This window comes from Schistocerca americana, chromosome 2, assembly GCF_021461395.2.
Source record: "Schistocerca americana isolate TAMUIC-IGC-003095 chromosome 2, iqSchAmer2.1, whole genome shotgun sequence".
Lineage (NCBI taxonomy): Eukaryota > Metazoa > Arthropoda > Insecta > Orthoptera > Acrididae > Schistocerca > Schistocerca americana.
The window spans coordinates 980,262,974-980,287,986 of record NC_060120.1 but is presented as its reverse complement, the minus strand read 5'-3'; the positions used below and the strand labels follow the sequence as shown (position 1 = coordinate 980,287,986).

Genomic DNA, 25,013 nt, shown 5'->3' with positions numbered 1-25,013 from the left:
CTCTTTTGCAAAAATTATCCAGACATTAAAGTTATTTAATTTGAAGTATTAGAAGGAGAACTTCGGCTATGCATTTGGAAGGCCACAAAAAGACGTGTGTGCTACTTGTGAGGAGCTCGGTCAAAAGCTTAAAATAAAATTTCTAAATGATAACGCTAAGCGTGTTGCAACCGAGGAGCTGTTGGTACATAAGCGTAGATCACAAAAGTTCTACAATAAAATAAGGCAGTAACAGCAAATTGTTATGAACGAGATGACATCGCGTATATTGATTACATGGAGAATTTGCCCTTGCTGCACATTCCAGAGCAAGAGGTATTTTACATGAGACACCTACGGATGTACTTGTTTTGCATCCATGATAGGAAAAAGGGAGCCTCAGTACATCATTTATATCACGAGGGCTTGGGCAGAAAAGGACCCAATGAGGTGTACTCACTTCTTAATCATTACATATGTAATAACATACCTGACAACGCAAAGGAGCTTCATTTATTTTCAGATTCCTGTGGTGGTCAAAGCCGAAACCACACAGTCACACGCTTTATCATGAGTCTGGTTGCAACAGGAAGATTCGACTAAATTGTACCATATTAAACTTCCTGGCAGATTAAAACTATATGTCGGACCGAGAGCCGAACTCGGGACCTTTGCCTGTCGCGGGAAAGTGCTCTACCAACTGAGCTACCCAAGCACGACTCACGCACCGTCCTCACAACTTTACTTCTGCCAGTACCTCGTCTCCTACCTTCCAAACTTTACAGAAGCTCTCCTGCGAACCTTGCAGAACTAGCACTCCTGAAATAAAGGATATTGCGGAGATATGGCTTAGTCACAGCCTGGGGGATGTTTCCAGAATGAGATTTTCACTCTGCAGAGTGTGCGCTGACATGAAACTTCCTCGCAGATTAAAACTGTGTGCCGGACCGAGACTCGAACTCGGGAGCTTTGACTTTCGCAGGCAAGTGCTCTACCAACTGAGCTACCCAAGCACGACTCACGAAGGTTGGAAGGTAGGAGACGAGGTACTGGCAGAAGTACAGCTGTGAGGACGGGGCGTGACTCGTGCTTGGGTAGCTCAGTTGGTAGAGCACTTGCCCGCGACAGGCAAAGATGCCGAGTTCGGGTCTCGGTCCGGCACACAGTTTTAATCTGCCAGGAAGTTTCGTATCAGCGCACACTCCGCTGCGGAGTGAAAATCTCATTCCTGTACAATATTATCCTACACGGGGGCACTTTTTCCTGTGACCGTGACTTTCGGGTAGTTAAAAGATATCTAAAGCGGATTGATCGTGCCTACAGGGTATGCAATGAAACTAGCTGCATCAAGTTCAAAATGTAAATTTACCAGTGTACTGCATGAAAAATCGTTCACTATTGGTTATAAAGTTTGGTGGGAAAACTTTTACAAAAAAACAACCAAGTTGACAGAATCTTTGGGAAATAGGGTGCCAAAAAATGACAAAATTGATTTTAATATATCAAAGTATTTCATGTCGCAGTGTGAAAATTATAATCGAGGTGTGTCAAAAACTTAACTGCCAATCCCAGTAGTTCTCCCGGTATTTCGCTACCATTTTGAAATGCTGTGACTTCTCAATGCACAACTGCATCGTCTGAGAACAACCTCCCGGAGATTCCAGCGTTATACATTAGGTCGTCTATACAGGCAAACATTAATAAAGCCGACAAGCTGCAGGAGCCGAATTCTGACGGGAAACGGAGGGAAAAAGGTCCTATGAACATGTGTTCGGAAATATATCGTTGCCACGATAGATGGCGCTGACGAAGGAAAGTTCCTTTCACCGTGTGCTGTGCGTTCCTTGTGTGTTGCCTTCTGTGGTGTGATTGACGCAGCGTATTTAATGTATGGAGCAGAATGGCCCGATTTTCATGTCGGCAGCAAGCAAAGATTGTGTACGACCAAGCAGATGGAGCGATCTAAGGCGCTGCAGTCATGGACTGTGCGGCTGATCCCGGCGGAGGTTCGAGTCCTCCCTTGTGCATGGGTGTGTGTATTTGTCCTTAGTACACTTTAGGTTAAGTAGTGTGTAAGCTTAGGGACTGATGACCTTAGCAGTTAAGTCGCGCCGGCCGAAGTGGCCGTGCGGTTAAAGGCGCTGCAGTCTGGAACCGCAAGACCGCTACGGTCGCAGGTTCGAATCCTGCCTCGGGCATGGATGTTTGTAATGTCCTTAGGTTAGTTAGGTTTAACTAGTTCTAAGTTCCAGGGGACTAATGACCTCAGCAGTTGAGTCCCATAGTGCTCAGAGCCATTTGAACCATTTTTGAACCAACCACATGGCACAACATTTCAAGCCCTTTTTGGACTTTTGTGTGATCATGGCTCCTTTCAGCAAGACGAACGTACAGGGCGGCGGCGGACTGTGCGTACATCAGACTCTGAGGAGCGCGTCCTACAGAACCCTAGTATAACTTCTAGTCAGATGGTCAGCCCATATGGTGTAAGCCAAAACCCGGGTCTGTGTATCCTGCATGACAGCCGCTGCTATCCCCATCACCTGCAACGAGTGCAAGGATTATCAGAAATGGATTTCCCTCTACAGGAACGATTTTGTCGGTGGTTTTTGCATCAGACGATCACAATTATGGGATGTCTGTTATCAGTCCTCTCTACCAACGAAGCAACTTCACCAGAACTGACATCATCAACCGAGCGAGGTGGCGCAGTGGTTAGCACACTGTACTCGCATTTGGGAGGACTACAGTTCAAATCCGGCCATCCTGATTTAGCTATTACAGCCCTACTTCTTCTTCTTTCACTTCCAGTCCCGGACGTTAGCTTAGCAACCGCACGATGCTGCACAACGGCCGGTCCAGCCGCGTGGCTGGGAATTCCTTGGTGACGCTGTATGCCGAGAGCACCAAAGATGGCTGACTTCGTGAAACCATAATGGCAGGCATTTCGCAGTTCATAAAGAAATTAATAATAGCCAGAGGAATCATGATACCTCAAAAACAAACATGTACATTACTATTATTTGCACGACGATTCTGATGGAGTAATCAGATTTTCAATATCTTTATTAGTATAAACTTTAGTACCTGACGGTAAATTATACAAGTAACACCCAGCAACTAATTTCCAAAATTTAAACGCTTAATCCGATTTTGTCGATCGCCATGTCTTTGGCACGGACTTCAATGCGAGATGCCTTTAATAGGTTCCACTACGAAACATTGTCTCGAAATTTGGTAGAAAATCCGAAGAAATTCTGGTCGTATGTACACAAGTGGCATGACGCTGCCAGTACCTTCGCTGCGCAGTGCCGATGGTACTGTTACCGACGACTGTGCCGCTAAAGCGAAGTTATTGAACGCCGTTTTCCGAAATTCCTTCACCAGGGAAGACGAATGGAATATTCCAGAATTTGAAACACGAACAGCTGCTTGCATGAGTTTCTTAGAAGTAGATACCTTAGGGGTTGCGAAGAAACTCAGATCGCTTGATACGGGCAAGTCTTCAGGTCCAGATTGTATACCGATTAGGTTCCTTTCAGATTACGCTGATACAGTAGCTCCCAACTTAGCAATCATATACAACCGCTCGCTCACCGATAGATCTGTACCTACAGATTGGAAAATTGCGCAGGTCGCACCAGTGTTTAAGAAGGGAAGCAGGAGTAATCCATCGAACTACAGACCTATATCATTGACGTCGGTTTGCAGTAGGGTTTTGGAGCATATACTGTATTCAAACATTATGAATCACCTCGAAGGGAACGATCTATTTATACGTAATCAGCATGGTTTCAGAAAAAGTCGTTCTTGTGCAACGCAGCTAGCTCTTTATTCGCACGAAGTAATGGCCGCTATCGACAGGGGATCTCAAGTTGATTCCGTATTTCTAGATTTCCGGAAAGCTTTTGACACCGTTCCTCACAACCGACTTCTAATCAAGCTGCGGGCTTATGGGGTATCGTCTCAGTTGTGCGACTGGATTCGTGATTTCCTGTCAGGAAGGTCGCAGTTCGTAGTAACAGACGGCAAATCATAGAGTAAAACTGAAGTGATATCAGGTGTTCCCCAGGGAAGCGTCCTGGGACCTCTGCTGTTCCTGATCTATATAAATGACCTGGGTGACAATCTGAGCAGTTCTCTTAGGTTGTTCGCAGATGATGCTGTAATTTACCTTCTAGTAAGGTCATCCGAAGACCAGTATCAGTTGCAAAGCGATTTAGAAAAGATTGCTGTATGGTGTGGCAGGTGGCAGTTGACGCTAAACAACGAAAAGTGTGAGGTGATCCACATGAGTTCCAAAAGAAATCCGTTGGAATTCGATTACTCGATAAATAGTACAATTCTCAAGGCTGTCAATTCAATTAAGTACCTGGGTGTTAAAATTACGAACAACTTCAGTTGGAAAGACCACATAGATAATATTGTGGAGAAGGTGAGCCAAAGGTTGCGTTTCATTGGCAGGACACGTAGAAGATGCAACAAGTCCACTAAAGAGACAGCTTACACTACACTCGTTCGTCCTCTGTTAGAATATTGCTGCGCGGTGTGGGATCCTTACCAGGTGGGATTGACGGAGGACATCGAAAGGGTGCAAAAAAGGGCAGCTCGTTTTTTATTATCACGTAATAGGGGAGAGAGCGTGGCAGATATGATACGCGAGTTGGGATGGAAGTCATTAAAGCAAAGACGTTTTTCGTCGCGGCGAGATCTATTTACGAAATTTCAGTCACCAACTTTCTTTTCCAAATGCGAAAATATTTTGTTGAACCCAACCTACATAGGTAGGAATGATTATCAAAATAGAATAAGAGAAATCGTAGCTCGAACAGAAAGGTTTAGGTGTTCGCTTTTCCCGCGCGCTGTTCGGGAGTGGAATGGTAGAGATATAGTATGATTGTGGTTCGATGAACCTTCTGCCAAGCACTTAAATGTGATTTGCAGAGTAATCATGTAGATGTAGATGTAGAAAGCTATTAGTGTAAACCTAAATTGGTATGAATTACAGGCATGTAACTTAAATAGTACATGAGTTGTTGGAGGACAAAGTGGCCGATTACTATCGATCGCGTCAGGCCATAAGTACTCCACAGTTACACGAAAAAACGGTAGGAGCATGCTTATAAATATTTTGATTCATCTGTGTCTTTGTTAATATCCGATATATGTTATTCATGAAGAAACTGGTCAATTATTTACTGCGTTTTAGAAATCACAGAAGCATTAGGCTCCTGGCCTAGCTTTTGCTTCTTTTCTTTTGATATATGTTTATTTAATTGTTTATGTATTTAATAATGTGTGTTAGAGCGTGTTTATGGCCCAGCCGTAGGAATATTTATTTAATTTCAGTTATTTAAATGTAACTCGAGTATTTCGGATGTGCTTAAATATGTGCGTGGGTGCGTTGGCGCGAGCGCTCTAGCCAGTCACAGCGCTCGTGAATGGGGAGACTGGATGGGAGCATCGTTTCCTGAGAGGACACGAGGTAGTTGAGGAGAGTGCGGCAGTTCTGGACGGTGCGGCACAGGACACGCGAAACGTCGGGACGGGACGGCGCGACAGACGCACAGTCGCGGGAAAGACTTGGACGGTGGAGCAGTTTGCGCGTGGTCGCGAAAGATAGAAATACTTCGGAGTGCCGACTTGTGCACTCGTGAGATTGCCGTGGCTTCTGCAGTGAAGACGTAATGTGCGTTTAGAAGTGAACATCTCGCGAGCTATGTTGTCGTTAATTACGTGCAGTAGGAATCTATTGTTTCCCTGTTATTCAACTTTTATTTAATTGCTGGACCATCGACACCAAGTTTTGCAGAAACATACCGCATTCTCAAAAGCAATTCTACTATTGTACTCATCATTTAAAGTCGTTAAGATAGAGCCTGCGCCGGCCGTGGTGGCCGTGCGGTTCTAGGCGCTGCAGTCCGGAACAGCGGGACTGCTACGGTCGCAGGTTCGAATCCTGCTTCGGGCATGGATGTGTGTGATGTCCTTAGGTTAGTTAGGTTTAAGTAGTTCTAAGTTCTAGGGGACTGATGACCTAAGATGTTAAGTCCCATAGTGTTCAGAGCCATTTGAACCATTTTTGATAGAGCCTGCAGATTTTATTTAATTGTAATCTTTCATTTATAAATTTCTATATTAATTCGCAATTGCCGAGTGATAATAACCTTCGACTATTCGATTCATCTGAGTATTCTTATCGTATACTGTAGACTCAGCAGTATTTGGTCTGTAATGCGGCAACTACGTATCCCAGCCCCTAGACAACGAAACCAGCCAAAACTTTTAATGTCGCAACTCTGAGTCGGAGGGTGCGTAGTTATGGAAAGTCCGCAAGACTATCCTCAGGGAATGGTTGAGGCGTCTCATCAGCAACAGTTCAACATCAATGTGTGGGCAGGGACTCTTGGCGACCACATACTTGGAGCGTTTATTATTCCACAATGCCTCGACGACTGAATGTACCAAGACTTCCTGCGAAATACTCTGCCTGTTCTGCTTGACAATATACCTTTCGGAGTACTGCAGGCTGTGTGGTATCTGCGTGATGGATCACCAACCCACTTGCGCGCTACAGTTTGCCGACAGCTCAACAACACCTACACCGGACGTTGAATAAGACGCGAGAGGCCCTTAGCATGGCCTGCTAGATCACCGGGCTTTTTACCTAAGGGGGCATCTGGAAAGCGTTGTGTACGCTGAACCAGTTCCTGATGTGCAGACCATTCAAAAACATGTTCACGACGCCTGTGATGCTATTCGGAGAGAGGCCAGAACGTGCGAGACAGTAAGGCAATTCACGATGCGACACGTGAACGCGTGTATTGCACCCCGTGGAGGTCGCTTTGAAAATTTTGTTGTGACATGGATGCGATGCAGCTCTCCACTTTGTTCCAGCATGACTTGCTGTCATTGCATGCACACTGTCCATTTCCAAACACATGTTCATAGGAACTTTTTTCCTCCATTTCCAGTCAGGAATCCATCCCTTCAATTTGTCGATTTCATTAATGTTCACCAGGTAGATACAGTGAACAGTAGTAGTCCTGTAAAACATACAGCATGTATACCTAAAATGATTTTTTAAGTCATAAGAATTCTCTCCATTAACAAAGACAAACTGTGTTCTGCACTACTGGCCACTAAAACTGCTGCTCCACGAAGCTGACGTGCTACAGACGCGAAATTTAACCGACAGGAAGAAGATGCTGTCATAAGCAAATGATTAGCTTTTCAGAGCATTCACACAAGGTTGGCGCCGGTGGCGACACCTACAACGTGTTGACATCAGGAAAGTTTCCAACCGATTTCTCATACACAAACAGCAGTTGACCGGCGTTGCCTCGTGAAACGTTGTTGTGATACCTCGTGTATGGAGGAGAAATGCGTACCATCACGTTTCCCACTTTGATAAAGGTCGGATTGTAGCCCATCGCGATTGCAGTTTATCGTATCGCGACATTGCTGCTCGCGTTGGTCGAGATCCAATCACTGTTAGCAAAATATGGAATCGGTGGGTTCAGGAGGGTAATACGGAACGCCGTGCTGGATTCCAACGGCCTCGTATCACTAGCAGTCGAGATGACAGGTATCTTATCCGCATGGCTGTAACGGATCGTGCAGCTAAGTCTCGATCCCTGAGTCAACAGATGGGGACGTTTGCAAGACAACAACCACCTGCACGAACAGGTCGAGGACGTTTGCAGCAGCATGGACTACCAGCTCGGAGACCATCGCTGCCCTTACCCTTGACGCTGCATCACAGACAGGAGCGCCTGCGATGGTGTACTCAACGACGAACCTGGGTGCACGAATGGCAAAACGTCAGTTTTTCGGATGAATCCAGGTTCTGTTTACAGCATCATGATTGTCGCATCCGTGTTTGGCGACATCGCGGTGAACGCAAATTGGAAGCGTGTATTCGTCATCGCCATACTGGCGTATCACCCGGCGTGATGGTATGAGGTGCCATTGGTTACAGGTCTCGGTCACCTCTTGTTCGCGTTGACGGCACTTTGAACAGTGGACGTTACATTTCAGATGTGTTACGACCCGTGGTTCTACCCTTCGTTCGATCCCTGCGAAACCCTACATTTCAGCAGGATAATGCACGATCGCATGTTGCAGGTCCTGTGCGGGCCTTTCTGGATACAGAAAATGTTCGACTGCTGCCCTGTCCAGCTCAATCTCCGGATATCTCACCAGCTGAAAACGTCTGGTCAATGGTGGCCGAGCAACTGGCTCGACACAATACGCCAGTCACTACTCTTGATGAATTGTGGTATCGTGTTGAAGCTGCATGGGGAGCTGTACCTGTACACGCCATCCAAGCTCTGTTTGACTCAATGCCCAGGCGTATCAAGGCCGTTATTACGGCCAGAGGTGGTTGTTCTGGTTACTGATTTCTCAGGATCTATGCACCTAAACTGGGTGAAAATTTAATCACATGTCAGTTCTAGTATAATCTATTTGTCCAATGAATACCCGTTTATCATCTGCATTTCTTCTTGATGTAGCAATTTTAATGGCCAGTAGTGTATTTACTACGCACAACCCAATGTAGTCCGCAAGTACAGAGTGTAATGTGTATAATTTATTGTAATGAGTATAGAGGTAGATATTTTACATGTTGTAGGTTAATTGTACACGCATCAGTGTGATGGTTGTTTTTCTTTCTGCGCCAAACAATCTTCCCACAAACACGTCACAAATTTTGCAACCTGATGTTGTCTGCATGGTCGTACTGCACCTGACAGTATAGGCCAACCTTTTTGCGTCCATGCGTCCACACTTCAACATCTGAACCGCTGCCCTGGGGAAAATAGGGATTAATGGCTTGCTCTTGCCACATGTACTTGAAGGTACTAACCAACCTAAAACCATATGCCTTGAAATAGCTTTAATTTTTAGTCTGCAAATGACCTATACACTGGTTTAATGTTGTTCAGTACCCTTTCCCCAATCAGCAACACAAGTATTTGTACTTACACCTGTATAAGTAGTAAGGGACAAACAGTGTTACCTGCGATTTGGAGACGCCTTCTTGAAAGAAATAAACGAGCCACTCAACTGGCTCGCTGCAGGGTGGCGTGGTTAAGCTGCCGTTGTAGGCGTAGTAGTCGTCGACGGCGTCGGAGAAGAGGTTGTTGTAGATTATCGGCTCCTCTGGGGAAGCCGTCTCACCAGGCTGGCGGACACTGGCCAGTGCTGCTACTATGGGCGCCAGAGACGGATTATCCTCTTCGGCAAGCTGCAAAAACACGACACAAAAGCGGTATACAACAGCATAAGGGCCACCAGATCAGCGGGTGGGCTTTAGGGGGAATTCCACAGTGCTGACCATTAAATCTCCAACGCCATAAATAGCATGCAACAAATGTCTAACTGGCGTGAAGAGTTGCTATATGCTTGGATATGCACATTCAGAGACTATGGCTGGGTGCTCAGCATATTCCTCCAATGATCGTAAGACCCATAACTGGTGATGTAAACAGTAAAAAATTGGCCACACCCATGAAATCATGTGAAATTAACTAACTTAGTCGTGCAATGGGCACTCCCGAAATTGGGGTGGTCCCAGCGAACATTCATCATAGTTCCATAGCTCACACAGATATACACTGATAGGTCACACAGATGTACATTGAGCTGATAAAAGTGATGGGATAGCTCTATGTACGTATATAGATGACGATAGTATCGCATACACGAGGTATAAAACTGCTGTACATTGAAAGAGCTGTCATTTGAACTCAAGCGATTCGCGTTAAAAGGATTCCGACGTGATTATAGTCGCATGACGGAAATTAACAGCCTTTGAATGCGGAATGGTAGTTCGAGCTAGACACATGGAACAATTCAATCCGAAAATCATTAGGGAATTGAATACTCCGAGATTCACAGTGTCAAGAGTGTGCCGAGGCTACCAGATATCAAGCATTCCTCTCACCATGGACAACACAGTGGCCGGCGGTCTTCACTTAATGACCGAGAGCAGCGGCTTTGGCATAGAGTTGTCGGCGCTAACAAACAAGCAACACCGCGTGTGAAATAACCGCAGAAATTAATGTGGGACGTGCGACGAACATACGACAGTGCGGCGAAATCTGGCATTAATGGACTATGGCAGCAGACGACCGAAGTGAGTGTCTTTGCTAACATCACGACGTCGCCTGGAGGTCCTCTCCTGCGCTCGTGACCATATCGGTTGGACCCCAGACGACTGGAAAACCGTGTGCTGGTCAGATGAGTCCCCCTTGCTGTTGCTCTAAGAGCTGTTGACAAGGTTCGGGCGTGGGGCAAACGCCACCAATCTGTGGACACAAGTTTTCACAAGGCACTGTGCAAGCTGGTGGTGGGTCCATAATATTGTGGGCAGTGTTTACATGGAACGAACCGATCACTGACAGGAAATAGTTATTTTCGGTTGGAGGCTGAAATCTGGTTACGCACGACAGAGCGGATCAGGTTGTGGAAAAGGGCCAAGATCAGTCACTGTCAGTTATACAAGAACACACAACTTTATTCCGTGAAAACAAATGCACAGTTTTCTCTTTAAGACAACAAGGGCCAACTCACGGCTGAGGGCCCAAGTGACTTCTCAAAAATACACTCCTGGAAATGGAAAAAAGAACACATTGACACCGGTGTGTCAGACCCACCATACTTGCTCCGGACACTGCGAGAGGGCTGTACAAGCAATGATCACACGCACGGCACAGCGGACACACCAGGAACCGCGGTGTTGGCCGTCGAATGGCGCTAGCTGCGCAGCATTTGTGCACCGTCGCCGTCAGTGTCAGCCAGTTTGCCGTGGCATACGGAGCTCCATCGCAGTCTTTAACACTGGTAGCATGCCGCGACAGCGTGGATGTGAACCGTATGTGCAGTTGACGGACTTTGAGTGAGGGCGTATAGTGGGCATGCGGGAGGCCGGGTGGACGTACCGCCGAATTGCTCAACACGTGGGGCGTGAGGTCTCCACAGTACATCGATGTTGTCGCCAGTGGTCGGCGGAAGGTGCACGTGCCCGTCGATCTGGGACCGGACCGCAGCGACGCACGGATGCACGCCAAGACCGCAGGATCCTACGCAGTGCCGTAGGGGACCGCACCGCCACTTCCCAGCAAATTAGGGACACTGTTGCTCCTGGGGTATCGGCGAGGACCATTCGCAACCGTCTCCATGAAGCTGGGCTACGGTCCCGCACACCGTTAGGCCGTCTTCCGCTCACGCCCCAACATCGTGCAGCCCGCCTCCAGTGGTGTCGCGACAGGCGTGAATGGAGGGACGAATGGAGACGTGTCGTCTTCAGCGATGAGAGTCGCTTCTGCCTTGGTGCCAATGATGGTCGTATGCGTGTTTGACGCCGTGCAGGTGAGCGCCACAATCAGGACTGCATACGACCGAGGCACACAGGGCCAACACCCTGCATCATGGTGTGGGGAGCGATCTCCTACACTGGCCGTACACCACTGGTGATCGTCGAGGGGACACTGAATAGTGCACGGTACATCCAAACCGTCATCGAACCCATCGTTCTACCATTCCTAGACCGGCAAGGGAACTTGCTGTTCCAACAGGACAATGCACGTCCGCATGTACCCCGTGCCACCCAACGTGCTCTAGAAGGTGTAAGTCAACTACCCTGGCCAGCAAGATCTCCGGATCTGTCCCCCATTGAGCATGTTTGGGACTGGATGAAGCGTCGTCTCACGCGGTCTGCACGTCCAGCACGAACGCTGGTCCAACTGAGGCGCCAGGTGGAAATGGCATGGCAAGCCGTTCCACAGGACTACATCCAGCATCTCTACGATCGTCTCCATGGGAGAATAGCAGCCTGCATTGCTGCGAAAGGTGGATATACACTGTACTAGTGCCGACATTGTGCATGCTCTGTTGCCTGTGTCTATGTGCCTGTAATTCTGTCAGTGTGATCATGTGATGTATCTGACCCCAGGAATGTGTCAATAAAGTTTCCCCTTCCTGGGACAATGAATTCACGGTGTTCTTATTTCAATTTCCAGGAGTGTACGAGGGCTGTCCAGAAAGTAAGTTACGATCGGTTGCGAAATGGAAACGACTGTGAAAATCCGATAAAGCTTTGCAAAGATGTGTTGGGCAGTGTCTCTAGTATGACTCTAGGTAGAATTATGTCGCTCATTTCATCCCTGAGCTCTTAGCGAGCGCGTAAAGATGTTATAGAAAATAGTGTCTCCCGCCAAGTACGAGGGCCTGGTGAGAATTTTCCCCTGAAGCTGTGCAACCAACATTACATAACTGTCGCGCGGTTTCTTCTTCAAGACAATTCTCAGCCTCATTCTGCAGGGGCAATGAAGATGTTCCTGCATCGTTTCAATTGGAAATGTTTGGTTACCCACAATACAGCCCGTAATTGTCTCCCACTGAGTTTCATCTCTGCTCAAACAAACCGCTGGCTATGAAGACAACGAGCTTTAGGCCAGCGTAGAGAATTGGCGGAAAGCACTGGCGGCTGCCTTCTATGATGAGGGTATTGGAAAGTTGGTACAACGCTACGACCAATGTCTGAGTCAGAACGGCGACTACGTAGAGAAGTAGCTGAAAGGTGTAGCTAACTGTTACAAATGAAACATTTCTGATTTTCACTGTGATTTTCATTTCGTGATCAATCGTAACTTACTTTCTGGACACCCCTCGTAAGTTTAAATAATTCCTTTTAAAACCCATGATTTAGAGAAACGGCTGAAGTCCTTACTTAAGTAAAATTAAAATATCTTCTCGGCTAAAGGCCGAAATAATATTTCAGATCACCAAAGGAAATTCTTTAAAAGGCATATTAAGGAAAATTCAAATTAATTCCTCGGCTGATAGCCCAATAATATTTCAACATAACAAAAGGGAACCTTTAAAGATAAGCATTTACACAGCACTACAGAACACCATCTGAAGAAAACTTTAAATATCTTGACAGCTGAAGGCCCAAACAATTATTCGAAAAATGAAAGACAAGCCTAAGATAAGCATTTACACAGTACGGTGAAAGGCCATTTTAAGAATTCAAGATAATTAAAGAGCAACCTTACAGACAAGGATTTACATAATATTCTTCTCGGGTATGCAGCCGGATCATAACGTCTTCATGATGGACCGCGGAAATATTGTGTCATGAAGACGTTATGATCCGGCTGCATATCCGATAAGAATATTATCAATTATTACGCCGTGAAAGCCTTCGTAGTCACAAGGATTTACATATTAAAGCCACAGATTCTGAATTGCCGATAAAGAAACACGACCTGCGGGGACATCATTATGCTTCCGACTAAGACGTTGAGAGAACTGTGCGACTGTGGTTGCGGAAATAGAGTGTTGCCTTCTTTCGTGACGGCTTCAGGAAACTTGTTCATCGTCGGCAGAAATGCATCCAAATGGCTGGTGATTATGTAGAAAAGTGAATATTGGTAATTAAAGATTACATCCTAAGGATTATTTCTGAGTTTTATTTATTAAAATATTCCCATCCAAACCCAATTAACGAAGTTGGAGCCATTACTTTTCATTCAACCCTCATATGATTTATTTAACTGATTTTTCGGTAATATTGATGCCAGCAAGCACCTGCCTTTTCTAGTATTAGGATTATCACATTCTTCTTGAAATCTAAGGGTATTTCGCCTCTCATATATCCTGCATACTAGGTCGGACAGTTTTGTCATGTTTGGATCTTCCAAAGATAATGATAATTTTAATGGAATGTTGTCCCCTAAGTACACCTTGTTTCGACTTCTTTAAGTTCTTCAACGCACTTTTAAATTTATCTCACAGTATCACATCACCGTCCCATATTCATCTACCTCCTCCACAACTTGTCCTCAATAATCTTTCCGTTGCAGCTCTCCTATATATTCCTTTCACTTTTAAGTCTTCCTTACTTTCCTTACAGTTGGTTTGTTATCTGAGCTATTGCTGGTGATACTCACTTTCATTACTCTGCCAATTTTCATGACTCCCCAGTAACGTCCCGCTGCTTCCTCGTAGTTTGAGTACTCCTCGCTGATCAGCGCCCATTGAGCTTCCATTGCGTGTCTGAAAATTGAAATGTGCGTTTACATATAATACAGGGTTATTACAAATGATTGAAGCGATTTCACAGCTCTACAATAACTATATTATTTGAGATATTTTCACAATGCTTTGCACACACATACAAAAACTCAAAAAGTTTTTTTAGGCATTCACAAATGTTCGATATGTGCCCCTTTAGTGATTCGGCAGACATCAAGCCGATAATCAAGTTCCTCCCACACTCGGCGCAGCATGTCCCCATGAATGAGTTCGAAAGCATCGTTGATGCGAGCTCGCAGTTCTGGCACGTTTCTTGGTAGAGTAGGTTTAAACACTGAATCTTTCACATAACCCCACAGAAAGAAATCGCATGGGGTTAAGTCTGGAGAGCGTGGAGGCCATGACATGAATTGCTGATCATGATCTCCACCACGACCGATCCATCGGTTTTCCAATCTCCTGTTAAAGAAATGCCGAACATCATGATGGAAGTGCGGTGGAGCACCATCCTGTTGAAAGATCAAGTCGGTCTCCAGTTGTGGCATGAGCCAATTTTCCAGCATGTCCAGATACACGTGTCCTGTAACGTTTTTTCCGCAGAAGAAAAAGGGGCCGTAAACTTTAAACCGTGAGATTGCACAAAACACGTCAACTTTTGGTGAATTGAGAATTTGCTGCACGAATGCGTGAGAATTCTCTACCGCCCATATACGCACATTGTGTCTGTTCACTTCACCATTAAGAAAAACATGTTGCTTCATCACCGAAAACAAGTTTCGCACTGAACGCATCCTCATCCATGAGCTGTTGCAACCGCGCCGAAAATTCAAAGCGTTTGACTTTGTCATCGGGTGTCAGGGCTTGTAGCAATTGTAAACGGTAAGGTTTCTGCTTTATCCTTTTCCGTAAGATTTTCAAACCGTCGGCTGTGGTACGTTTAGCTCCCTGCTTGCTTTATTCGTCGACTTCCGCGGGCTACGCGTGAAACTTGCCCGCACGCGTTCAACCGTTTCTTCGCTCACTGCAGGCCGACCCGTTGATTTCCCCTTACAGAGGCACCCAGAAGCTTTAAACTGCGCATACCATCGCCGAATGGAGTTAGCAGTTGGTGGATCTTTGTTGAACTTCGTCCTGAAGTGTCGTTGCACTGTTATGACTGACTGATGTGAGTGCATTTCAAGCACGACATACGCTTTCTCGGCTCCTGTCGCCATTTTGTCTCACTGCGCTCTCGAGCGCTCTGGCGGCAGAAACCTGAAGTGCGGCTTCAGCCGAACAAAGCTTTATGAGTTTTTCTACGTATCTGTAGTGTGTCGTGACCATATGTCAATGAATGGAGCTACAGTGAATTTATGAAATCGCTTCAATCATTTGTAATAGCCCTGTATGTGGAGCTCATTGGCAACAGAATTAGTACAAGACTAAGCAAAGAGAGTACAATATATCTTACAGAACACCATAACGTACAACTATTCAAAAATGTTCAAATGTGTGTGAAATCTTATGGGACTTAACTGCTAAGGTCATCAGTCCCTAAGCTTACACACTACGTAACCTAAATTATCCTAAGGACAAACATACACACCCATTCCCGAGGGAGGACTCTACCTTCCGCAGGGACCAGCCGCACAGTCCATGACTGTAGCGCCTAAGACCGCTCTTCTCGTACAACTATTAGGTTGCCGTATAACTTCGTAGCTCGACTGTCATTTTTTATCTGTAGTTCGCTGTTGCTATTTGAGTTTACATATTGTTATTTTGTTATTTCGAGGTACTGAGTGGAACTTTGGACGCTAGAAAATGGAGTGCCAAGTGCAGAAACCAGAACATTTCCGACATACTCTTGTGATAGAGTTCATTAGAGGGGTGACAGCAGCGGAAGCATCCAGAAACATTTTCTCCCTGTATCGGGATAATGTTATTGGACATAGCATGACAACAAAATTGTATTTTCCATTTTCAGGAGGATTGTTACGACATTAGTAACTGTCCGACCTTCGTGATTTGATGAAGACCGTTTAAACGCTTTAATCCACAATGACCTACATCTGTGTACTCGACAGCTGTCAAGTGTGCTGAACTGTGATCATTCCACAATCGTGTGACATTTGCATGCAATGGAGAGGTTCAAAAATCGGCTGTATGGGTACTGCATGCTCTGAACCAAAATCACAAAAATCTGTGGGTGATAATGCATCTCTGTTTCGTCCTCGCCATCAATTGGCTCGTGAACAACACCGACCATTTCTATCCTGTGTCGCTGCTGGTAGGGATAAGTGGTGTCTTTACGCTAACACAAGGAAAAGAAAGCCATCGTTGAGCCCAAACAAAGCATCGACTCCACGTACAAGGGCCTGCGCAGCCACAACGGATAATGTTACGCACCTGGTCCAACAGCGACGGAATGGTATGCTAGAATAACTTCCCCAAGGTGTTACGATCTCCGCTGACGTTTACTGTCCACAACTGAGACGTCTTGCATACGCATTCCAATAATAACGACCAGGAAGACTGCGTGTACTCTACGGTAACATTCTGCTCCCGTGGGAAGTCATACCGCACCCGCCTTCTTTACCTAATCTTGCGCCATCAGATTTTCAGCTTTTCCGCTCTCTGTCGAGCAACCTTCAAGAAACTTCCTTTCCGGATGAAAATGCACTTCGAACATGACTCGAGGAGTTCTTCGCCTCAAAACCACGTGGTTTCCAGTCACAGAGTCTACAAGCAACCCCAGCGTTGGTAGAGAGTTGTAGATAGTGAAGGAGAATATATTATTGATGACTAAAGTCTCTGTTACGTGTACTTGTTGTGTTGATTAAACTTGTGAAAAAACGCTACAAATCTATGCACCAACCTAATATAATAAACACTTCAACAAAAAATTTGCGTCATTCCTTTATTTTCAAATTCATGCAACATAGAACAAGAATTGGTGCTGAGGCATCTGTATATATTCATTTCTAAAGCGTTCACATCATCATACATACAAAACAAAATCGTCCGTTTGTAACGGGACATCCTCCACTAGCATTACCTCAACGCTAGTTGTCGATAGCAGAATTATTTTTCGAAGTTTTGACAGATCAATATTATCTCAGTTGCTTTTCTGAAAACCTTCATATAATTTTATAAACAGTATGTTATATTTCAAGCTAAAATTTATTAAAATTAATTACTTTATAAAATATTTTAGTCTCGATGTTATAATCGATAAGTACTAGTTCTGAATGTACAGGGTAAATAACTTTTTTAGAAACATTTGAAGGTACGAATCATTGGCACATTTAAAATTCCTATTCTTTATTACACATTACTGTACTGGTTACTATGTTTATTACTGGTTTCATTTATGAAATAATAATACTCGAAAGTAATGATGTAACATGAACTAGTAGAAATACATTTGTTAAGAAAAATTGTAAACCCTTTGGGATACGGTTTTTTCCACAGAGTGTGACTGTCGTAAACATCCCACTGATGTGATCGGACGTATGTTTGTATTTTGTGCGAACAATGTAATTTCGGCTTTGTTAATGTGAAAAATCAAAAGACTGTGCGATATACTAAAATGCGATAAAATAAATTTACGCAAAAACAAAAATTCGGTAACAATAATCTTCAAATTTACTTAGATCAATACAACCATGAGGACCTAAAATATGACATTTTCAGTTTCAAGAATCAGACCCCGTAGACAAGAAGAACTGGAGCCAACTCTACATGACAAGCCAAGTAAACTAGAAAGTTTATTGTAACTCCTCTCAAATCTTCATAAAAGACTAATGTGGACAATAGATGGAATTAGGAAAGAGGGAGGAGATTACACAGTTCTTGTAATGTGTTGTTCACAGTACTCCCGAGCAACGTCAGTGCGCGGTGGAAGATCACCTTGCTCGGACGCCGTCTTAAATCCGTCGTGGCATAAAATCGACGAGATCATTAAGCTGACCCTGGTACAAAATATCCCACTGTTCAAAGACGATTCCGTGTAAATCGTGCGAAGTACGTGCTCATCATCGACGTCCAAAAACAGCTCGTTTTAATTGACCCCACACATGTGCGACTGGGTTCATGTCAGGAGAATACAGAGTTCACTCCATTCTGGCGATCCTGTTATGCTGAAGGAACAAATTCAGGAGAATAGTACAATGAGAACGCGAGATATCATATGAAGATTGTCGTCAAAATGTTGGCAGCATGGGTCCATTATTGGTTGTTGAATCTTGTTCCCATACCGTACAGCAGTGTTATTGCCCTCGAACATCACAGGAGATGTACGGTGGCCCCGTGTAATGCCACCCCGAAACATCACTACATAACCACCTTGCTGCACTTGTCGAAGACAGTGTTGGAGGCGTTCGATATTACCTGGTTGTCTCCTAACATTTTGGCAGCGGTTATAAACATACAAGCAGAGCCGAGTTTTTTCAATACTGGGTTGGGCATTCTGTATGATTCCTTGCACATCCGTAACGGGTTCCAGGGTGTTGTTATGTACACTCCTGGAAATTGAAATAAGAACACCGTGAATTCATTGTCCCAGGAAGGGGAAACTTTATTGACACATTCCTGGGGTCAGATACATCACATGATCACACTGACAGAACCACAGGCACATAGACACAGGCAACAGAGCATGCACAATGTCGGCACTAGTGCAGTGTATATCCACCTTTCGCAGCAATGCAGGCTGCTATTCTCCCATGGAGACGATCGTAGAGATGCTGGATGTAGTCCTGTGGAACGGCTTGCCGTGCCATTTCCACCTGGCGCCTCAGTTGGACCAGCGTTCGTACTGGACGTGCAGACCGCGTGAGACGACGCTTCATCCAGTCCCAAACATGCTCAATGGGGGACAGATCCGGAGATCTTGCTGGCCAGGGTAGTTGACTTACACCTTCTAGAGCACGTTGGGTGGCACGGGATACATGCGGACGTGCATTGTCCTGTTGGAACAGCAAGTTCCCTTGCCGGTCTAGGAATGGTAGAACGATGGGTTCTATGACGGTTTGGATGTACCGTGCACTATTCAGTGTCCCCTCGACAATCACCAGTGGTGTACGGCCAGTGTAGGAGATCGCTCCCCACACCATGATGCCGGGTGTTGGCCCTGTGTGCCTCGGTCGTATGCAGTCCTGATTGTGGCGCTCACCTGCACGGCGCCAAACACGCATACGACCATCATTGGCACCAAGGCAGAAGCGACTCTCATCGCTGAAGACGACACGTCTCCATTCGTCCCTCCATTCACGCCTGTCGCGACACCACTGGAGGCGGGCTGCACGATGTTGGGGCGTGAGCGGAAGACGGCCTAACGGTGTGCGGGACCGTAGCCCAGCTTCATGGAGACGGTTGCGAATGGTCCTCGCCGATACCCCAGGAGCAACAGTGTCCCTAATTTGCTGGGAAGTGGCAGTGCGGTCCCCTACGGCACTACGTAGGATCCTACGGTCTTGGCGTGCATCCGTGCGTCGCTGCGGTCCGGTCCCAGGTCGACGGGCACGTGCACCTTCCGCCGACCACTGGCGACAACATCGATGTACTGTGGAGACCTCACGCCCCACGTGTTGAGCAATTCGGCGGTACGTCCACCCGGCCTCCCGCATGCCCACTATACGTCCTCGCTCAAAGTCCGTCAACTGCACATACGGTTCACGTCCACGCTGTCGCGGCATGCTACCAATGTTAAACACTGCCATGGAGCTCCGTATGCCACGGCAAACTGGTTGACACTGATGGCGGCGGTGCACAAATGCTGCGCAGCTAGCGCCATTCGACGGCCAACACCGCGGTTCCTGGTGTGTCCGCTGTGCCGTGCGTGTGATCATTGCTTGTACAGCCCTCTCGCAGTGTCCGGAGCAAGTATGGTGGGTCTGACACACCGGTGTCAATGTGTTCTTTTTTCCATTTCCAGGAGTGTATTTCAGTTATGTTTATCCGCAAGCTGCAATATCTTTCGTATTATTAGTAGTCATAAAGCTTTTATTATTACAGAGAAATTAATTTCTTTTGTAATTAAGTTCTTATTCTTGCAGGCACACATCCACAGTCCTGGTACAGTTAAAATCAGCCCGCCACAGTGCGGTGTCACACCGGTAGAGAAGCCCGTCTAGAATTTATCAGAGGGTTGAGCGCTTTTGTTTTGGCTTCTCTAGTGACGTGAAACGGTACTGTGGCTTCTGGATTTCAGTGCCTACTAGAGTTGCAAGATCCCTTAACTTATCTTATCTTCTGAGTGTATCTTATTCGATACACTCTGAAGAATGACCACGTCAGCTATTCTCTGTTGATCCATCGTGGACAGGGGACATCGGCTGTTTAAGTAACTGTCAATATCAATGTAATTCTCCAACAGCCGTAACTGAGATGTTATTTCATTTTATTTTGAAGGCTACCAGTTTCGGCATTCCACATGCCATCTTCAGGCCCCATATGCATGTCTCCAAATAAGCTATGATGTCATATAGTGCCATAAATCTCAATTGTTTCACTAGTGCTTTATTCGAAGACTTGATAGCATGTTACTATCAAGTGTTCGAATGAAGCACTAGTGAAAGCATATAAATTAACGACATCCAGGGATTTATGGCACTATATGACATTATCGTTTATTGGGAGAGATTGTGTATGGGGCCTGAAGATGGCATTATTGAATGCCGAAATTGGTAGCCATCAAAATAAAATAAAATAACATCTCAGCTACACGGCTCTTGGATAATTTCATTGATATTGACATTCACTTCAGCTATTTGACGTTATTAAAACAGCCAGTAGAAGTCAGGAGCAACAACTAATAAGTACAGTAGAAAGGCAAAGGTCCCGAGTTCGAGTCTCGGTCGGGCACACAGTTTTAATCTGCCAGGAAGTTTCATATCAGCGCACACTCTGCTGCAGAGTGAAAATCTCATTCTGGAAACATCCCCCAGGCTGTGGCTAAACCATGTCTCCGCTATATCCTTTCTTTCAGGAGTGCTAGTTCTGCAGATTCGCAGGAGAGCTGCTGTAAAGTTTGGAAGGTAGGAGACGAGGTACTGGCAGAAGTAAAGCTGTGAGTAGCGGGCGTGAGTCGTGCTTCGGTAGCTCAGTTGGTAGAGCACTTGCCCGCGAAAGGCAAAGGTCCCGAGTTCGAGTCTCGGTCGGGCACACAGTTTTAATCTGCCAGGAAGTTTCATATCAGCGCACACTCCGCTGCAGAGTGAAAATCTCATTCAACTAATAAGTACATTGTCCACTTACACAACATGACCACCTGTCAAAAGCCTGAAAACCTTTTTCATGCAGATCGTCCGGAGTTCGTGGTCTATTTATTTATTTATTTATTTATTTATTGTTCCGTGGGACCACATTTAGGAGAAGTCTCCATGGTCATGGAACGAGTCAATACATGAAATTATAACACGATTGTAGAAACAGATAAAATGAAATATAAGAAACATATTCAGGCGACAAGTCGTTAGTTTAAATAAAGAAAATCAAAAATGTACACTGGAATTTGCTTAATTTTGTATCTCTTCCAGGAGCTCCTCGACAGAATAGAAGGAGTGAACCATGAGGAAACTCTTCAGTTTAGACTTAAAAGTGTTTGGGCTACTGCTAAGATTTTTGAGTTCTTGTGGTAGCTTATTGAAAATGGATGCAGCAGAATACTGCACTCCTTTCTGCACAAGAGTCAAGGAAGTGCATTCCACATGCAGATTTGATTTCTGCCGAGTATTAACTGAGTGAAAGCTGCTAACTCTTGAGAATAAGCTAATATTGCTAACAACAAACGACATTAAAGAAAATACATACTGTGAGGGCAATGTCAAAATTCCCAGACTATTGAATAGGGGTCGACAAGAGGTTTTCGAACTTACACCATACATAGCTCGAACAGCCCGTTTTTGAGCCAAAAATACCCTTTTTGAATCAGAAGAACTACCCCAAAAATAATACCATATGACATAAGCGTATGAAAATATGCGAAGTATACTACTTTTCGTGTTGAAATGTCACTTATTTCAGATACTGTTCTAATGGTAAATAAAGCGGCATTTAGTTTCTGAACAAGATCCTGAACATGGGCTTTCCACAACAGCTTACTATCTATCTGTACGCCTAGGAACTTGAACTGTTCCGTCTCGCTTATAACATGCCCATCCTGTCTGATTAAAATGTCAGTTCTTGTTGAATTGTGGGTTAGAAACTGTAAAAACTGAGTCTTACTGTGATTTAGCATCAAATTATTTTCCACAAGCCACGAACTTATATCATGAACTACATTATTTGATAATGTTTCAATATTACACACAAGATCCTTCACTACCAAGGTGGTGTCATCAGCAAACAGAAATATTTTTGAATCACCTGTAATACTAGAAGGCATATCATTTACATAAATAAGGAACAGCAGTGGCCCCAGCACCGACCCTTGGGGAACGCCCCATTTAACAGTGCCCCATTGGGACTGAACATCATTACCACTCTCAATATTGCGGAGGATTACCTTCTGCTTTCTGTTCTTAAAGTAGGAGGCGAACCAATTGTAAGCTACTCCCCTTACTCCATAATGTTCCAACTTCTGCAGTAATATTTTGTGGTCAACACAGTCAAAAGCCTTCGTTAAATCAAAGAAAACACCTAACGTTCGCAACCTTTTATTTAATCCGTCCAAAACCTCACAGAGAAAAGAGACTGTAGCATTTTCAGTTGTTAAACCGTTTCTAAAACCAAACTGTACATTTGACAGCAAATTATGTGAATTTAAATGCTGCAGTAACCTTGTATATACAACCCTCTCAATAACTTTAGCAAACACTGATCGCATAGAAATAGGTCTATAATTGTCAACATTATCCCTGTCTCCCTTTTTATAAAGTGGCTTCACTACCGAGTACTTTAATCGGTCAGGAAACCGACCACTCCTAAAGGAAAAGTTACAGATATGGCTAAGTACTGAGCTAACATACGTGGAACAATACTTCAGTATTCTGCTAGATACCCCGTCATATCCATGAGAGTTCTTGGTCTTTAGTGATTTAATTATTAACTCAATCTCCCTCTTGTCAGTATCATGGAGGAGCATTTCAGGTAACAGTCTCGGAACACTTTTTTCTAAGAGCGCTATATGATTCCCTGTTGGGACTAGGTTTCTATTTAGTTCACCTGCTATATTCAGAAAGTGATTATTAAGTACTGTACATATATGCGACTTATCAGTAACACGGACATCCCCACTACGCACTGATTCTATATTCTCGACCTGTCTCTGCAGACCAGCCACTTCCTTTACGACTGACCATATGGTTTTAATTTTATCCTGAGACTTAGCTATTCTATCTGCATACCACATACTTTTTGCCTTCCTAATAACTTTTTTAAGCACCTTACAATACTGTTTGTAATGGGCTGCTGCATTTAGATTTTGACTGATTCTAACGTTTTGATATAATTGCCACTTTGTTCTACAAGATATTCTTATCCCTTTAGTCAGCCACCCAGGCTGCCTGTTTGTGCTAGTACCCTGTTTTGAACGTTCTAACGGAAAGCAACTTTCAAAGAGCACGAGAAAAGTCTTGAGGAAAGCATTATATTTATCGTCTACTGTATCAGCACTATAAACATCTTGCCACTCTTGTTCCTTGATAAGGTTTACAAAAGTCTGTACAGCAACTGGATCAGCTTTCCTAAAACGTTGGTAACTATATTTAACATGTGTTGCAGCACAAAAAACTTTTAGACTTAAAATTTGTGCATCATGATCTGAAAGGCCATTCACCTTTTTGCTAACAGAATGCCCTTCTAATAATGACGAATGAACAAAAATATTGTCTATGGTTGTTCTACTGTTCCCTTGCACTCTCGTTGGAAAGAATACGGTTTGCATAAGATTATATGAATTAAGGAGGTCTACCAGCATCCTTTTCCTTGCACAATCACTTATACAATTAATATTGAAGTCACCACATATAACTAACTTTTTGTATTTCTTATAAAGTGAACCAAGAACCTCCTCTAGCTTTAGCAAAAATGTTGTGAAATCGGAGTCTGGGGATCTATAAATAACAACAGTAAGAAGTTTAGCTCCACTATATTTAACCACACCTGCACAACATTCAAACACCTTTTCAGTGTCTAGCGTGATACCTCTAGATCATGGGGTCCCGGATTCGAGTCCCACCCGGGTCGGGGATTTTCGCCGCCCGGGGACAGGGCGTTTGTGTTGTCCACACCATCTCATCATCATTCGGGAAGTGGCGAGATTGAAACTGGAAAGATTGGGCACTGATGAGCACGATGTTGAGCGCCTCACAAACCGACATCATCATCATCAGCCCAGATGGCTGTGACACGTACAGGAAGAGAGTCATTGAGGTTCTGGAAGGGATGTGCAGCCATGTCCAACTCCACTGACGTGGTCAACTGCGCTAGTTTTGTTGCTGGAGGATCCGTAACGCGCACAGCACCGTCGAGGTGGTCCCACAGATTCCAGTTTCGCTTTAAATTCGAGGAATTTGGTGACCAGGGGAATACGATAAACTCATCCTGGTGCTCTACGAACCACGCATGTTCACTACGAGCGGTATGACACGTTGCATTGCGCTGCTCGTAGATGCAATCGTGCCGAGGAAGAATAGACTGCATGTGGAGGTGGTCATGGTCGCCAGGGATAGACGCATTCTTGTGTTATCCAGTGTGCCTTCCACAACGACTAGATCACTCAGTGAAAACTACGAAAACATTTCCCATACTGCAACGCTCCTTCCTCCGGTTTCGACCCTTATGACGATTGTTGCACGGTGTTTGCTTTCAGACAGCCGTCTGTCCGATGAAGCATAAGACATGATTTATCTGAAAAGGACAGCAGTCCCCTCTCAGTGGACGTCCAGTTCCGATATTAGCGAGCAAATTCCAGCCTTCGTCGCCGATGAAGAGCAGTCAGCATGGGTGCATTAAATAAGAGCCGGCTGGTGTGGCTGAGCGGTTCTAGGAACTCCAGTCTGGAACCG

General features: G+C 44.9%; 1 protein-coding gene across 1 annotated transcript in view; it reads right to left on the bottom strand.

The window, feature by feature from the left end:
* LOC124596454 (carbonic anhydrase 1-like) overlaps window positions 1-25,013 on the bottom strand; it is a 154,559-nt gene that overhangs the window by 6,635 nt on the left and 122,911 nt on the right. Inside the window, exons 6-7 of the mRNA XM_047135587.1 lie at window positions 13,941-14,046; window positions 9,002-9,229 (exon numbers count right to left, since the gene is read on the bottom strand). Of these exons, the coding sequence (XP_046991543.1) occupies window positions 9,002-9,229; window positions 13,941-14,046 (334 nt within the window). The remainder of the gene's footprint in view (window positions 1-9,001; window positions 9,230-13,940; window positions 14,047-25,013) is intronic.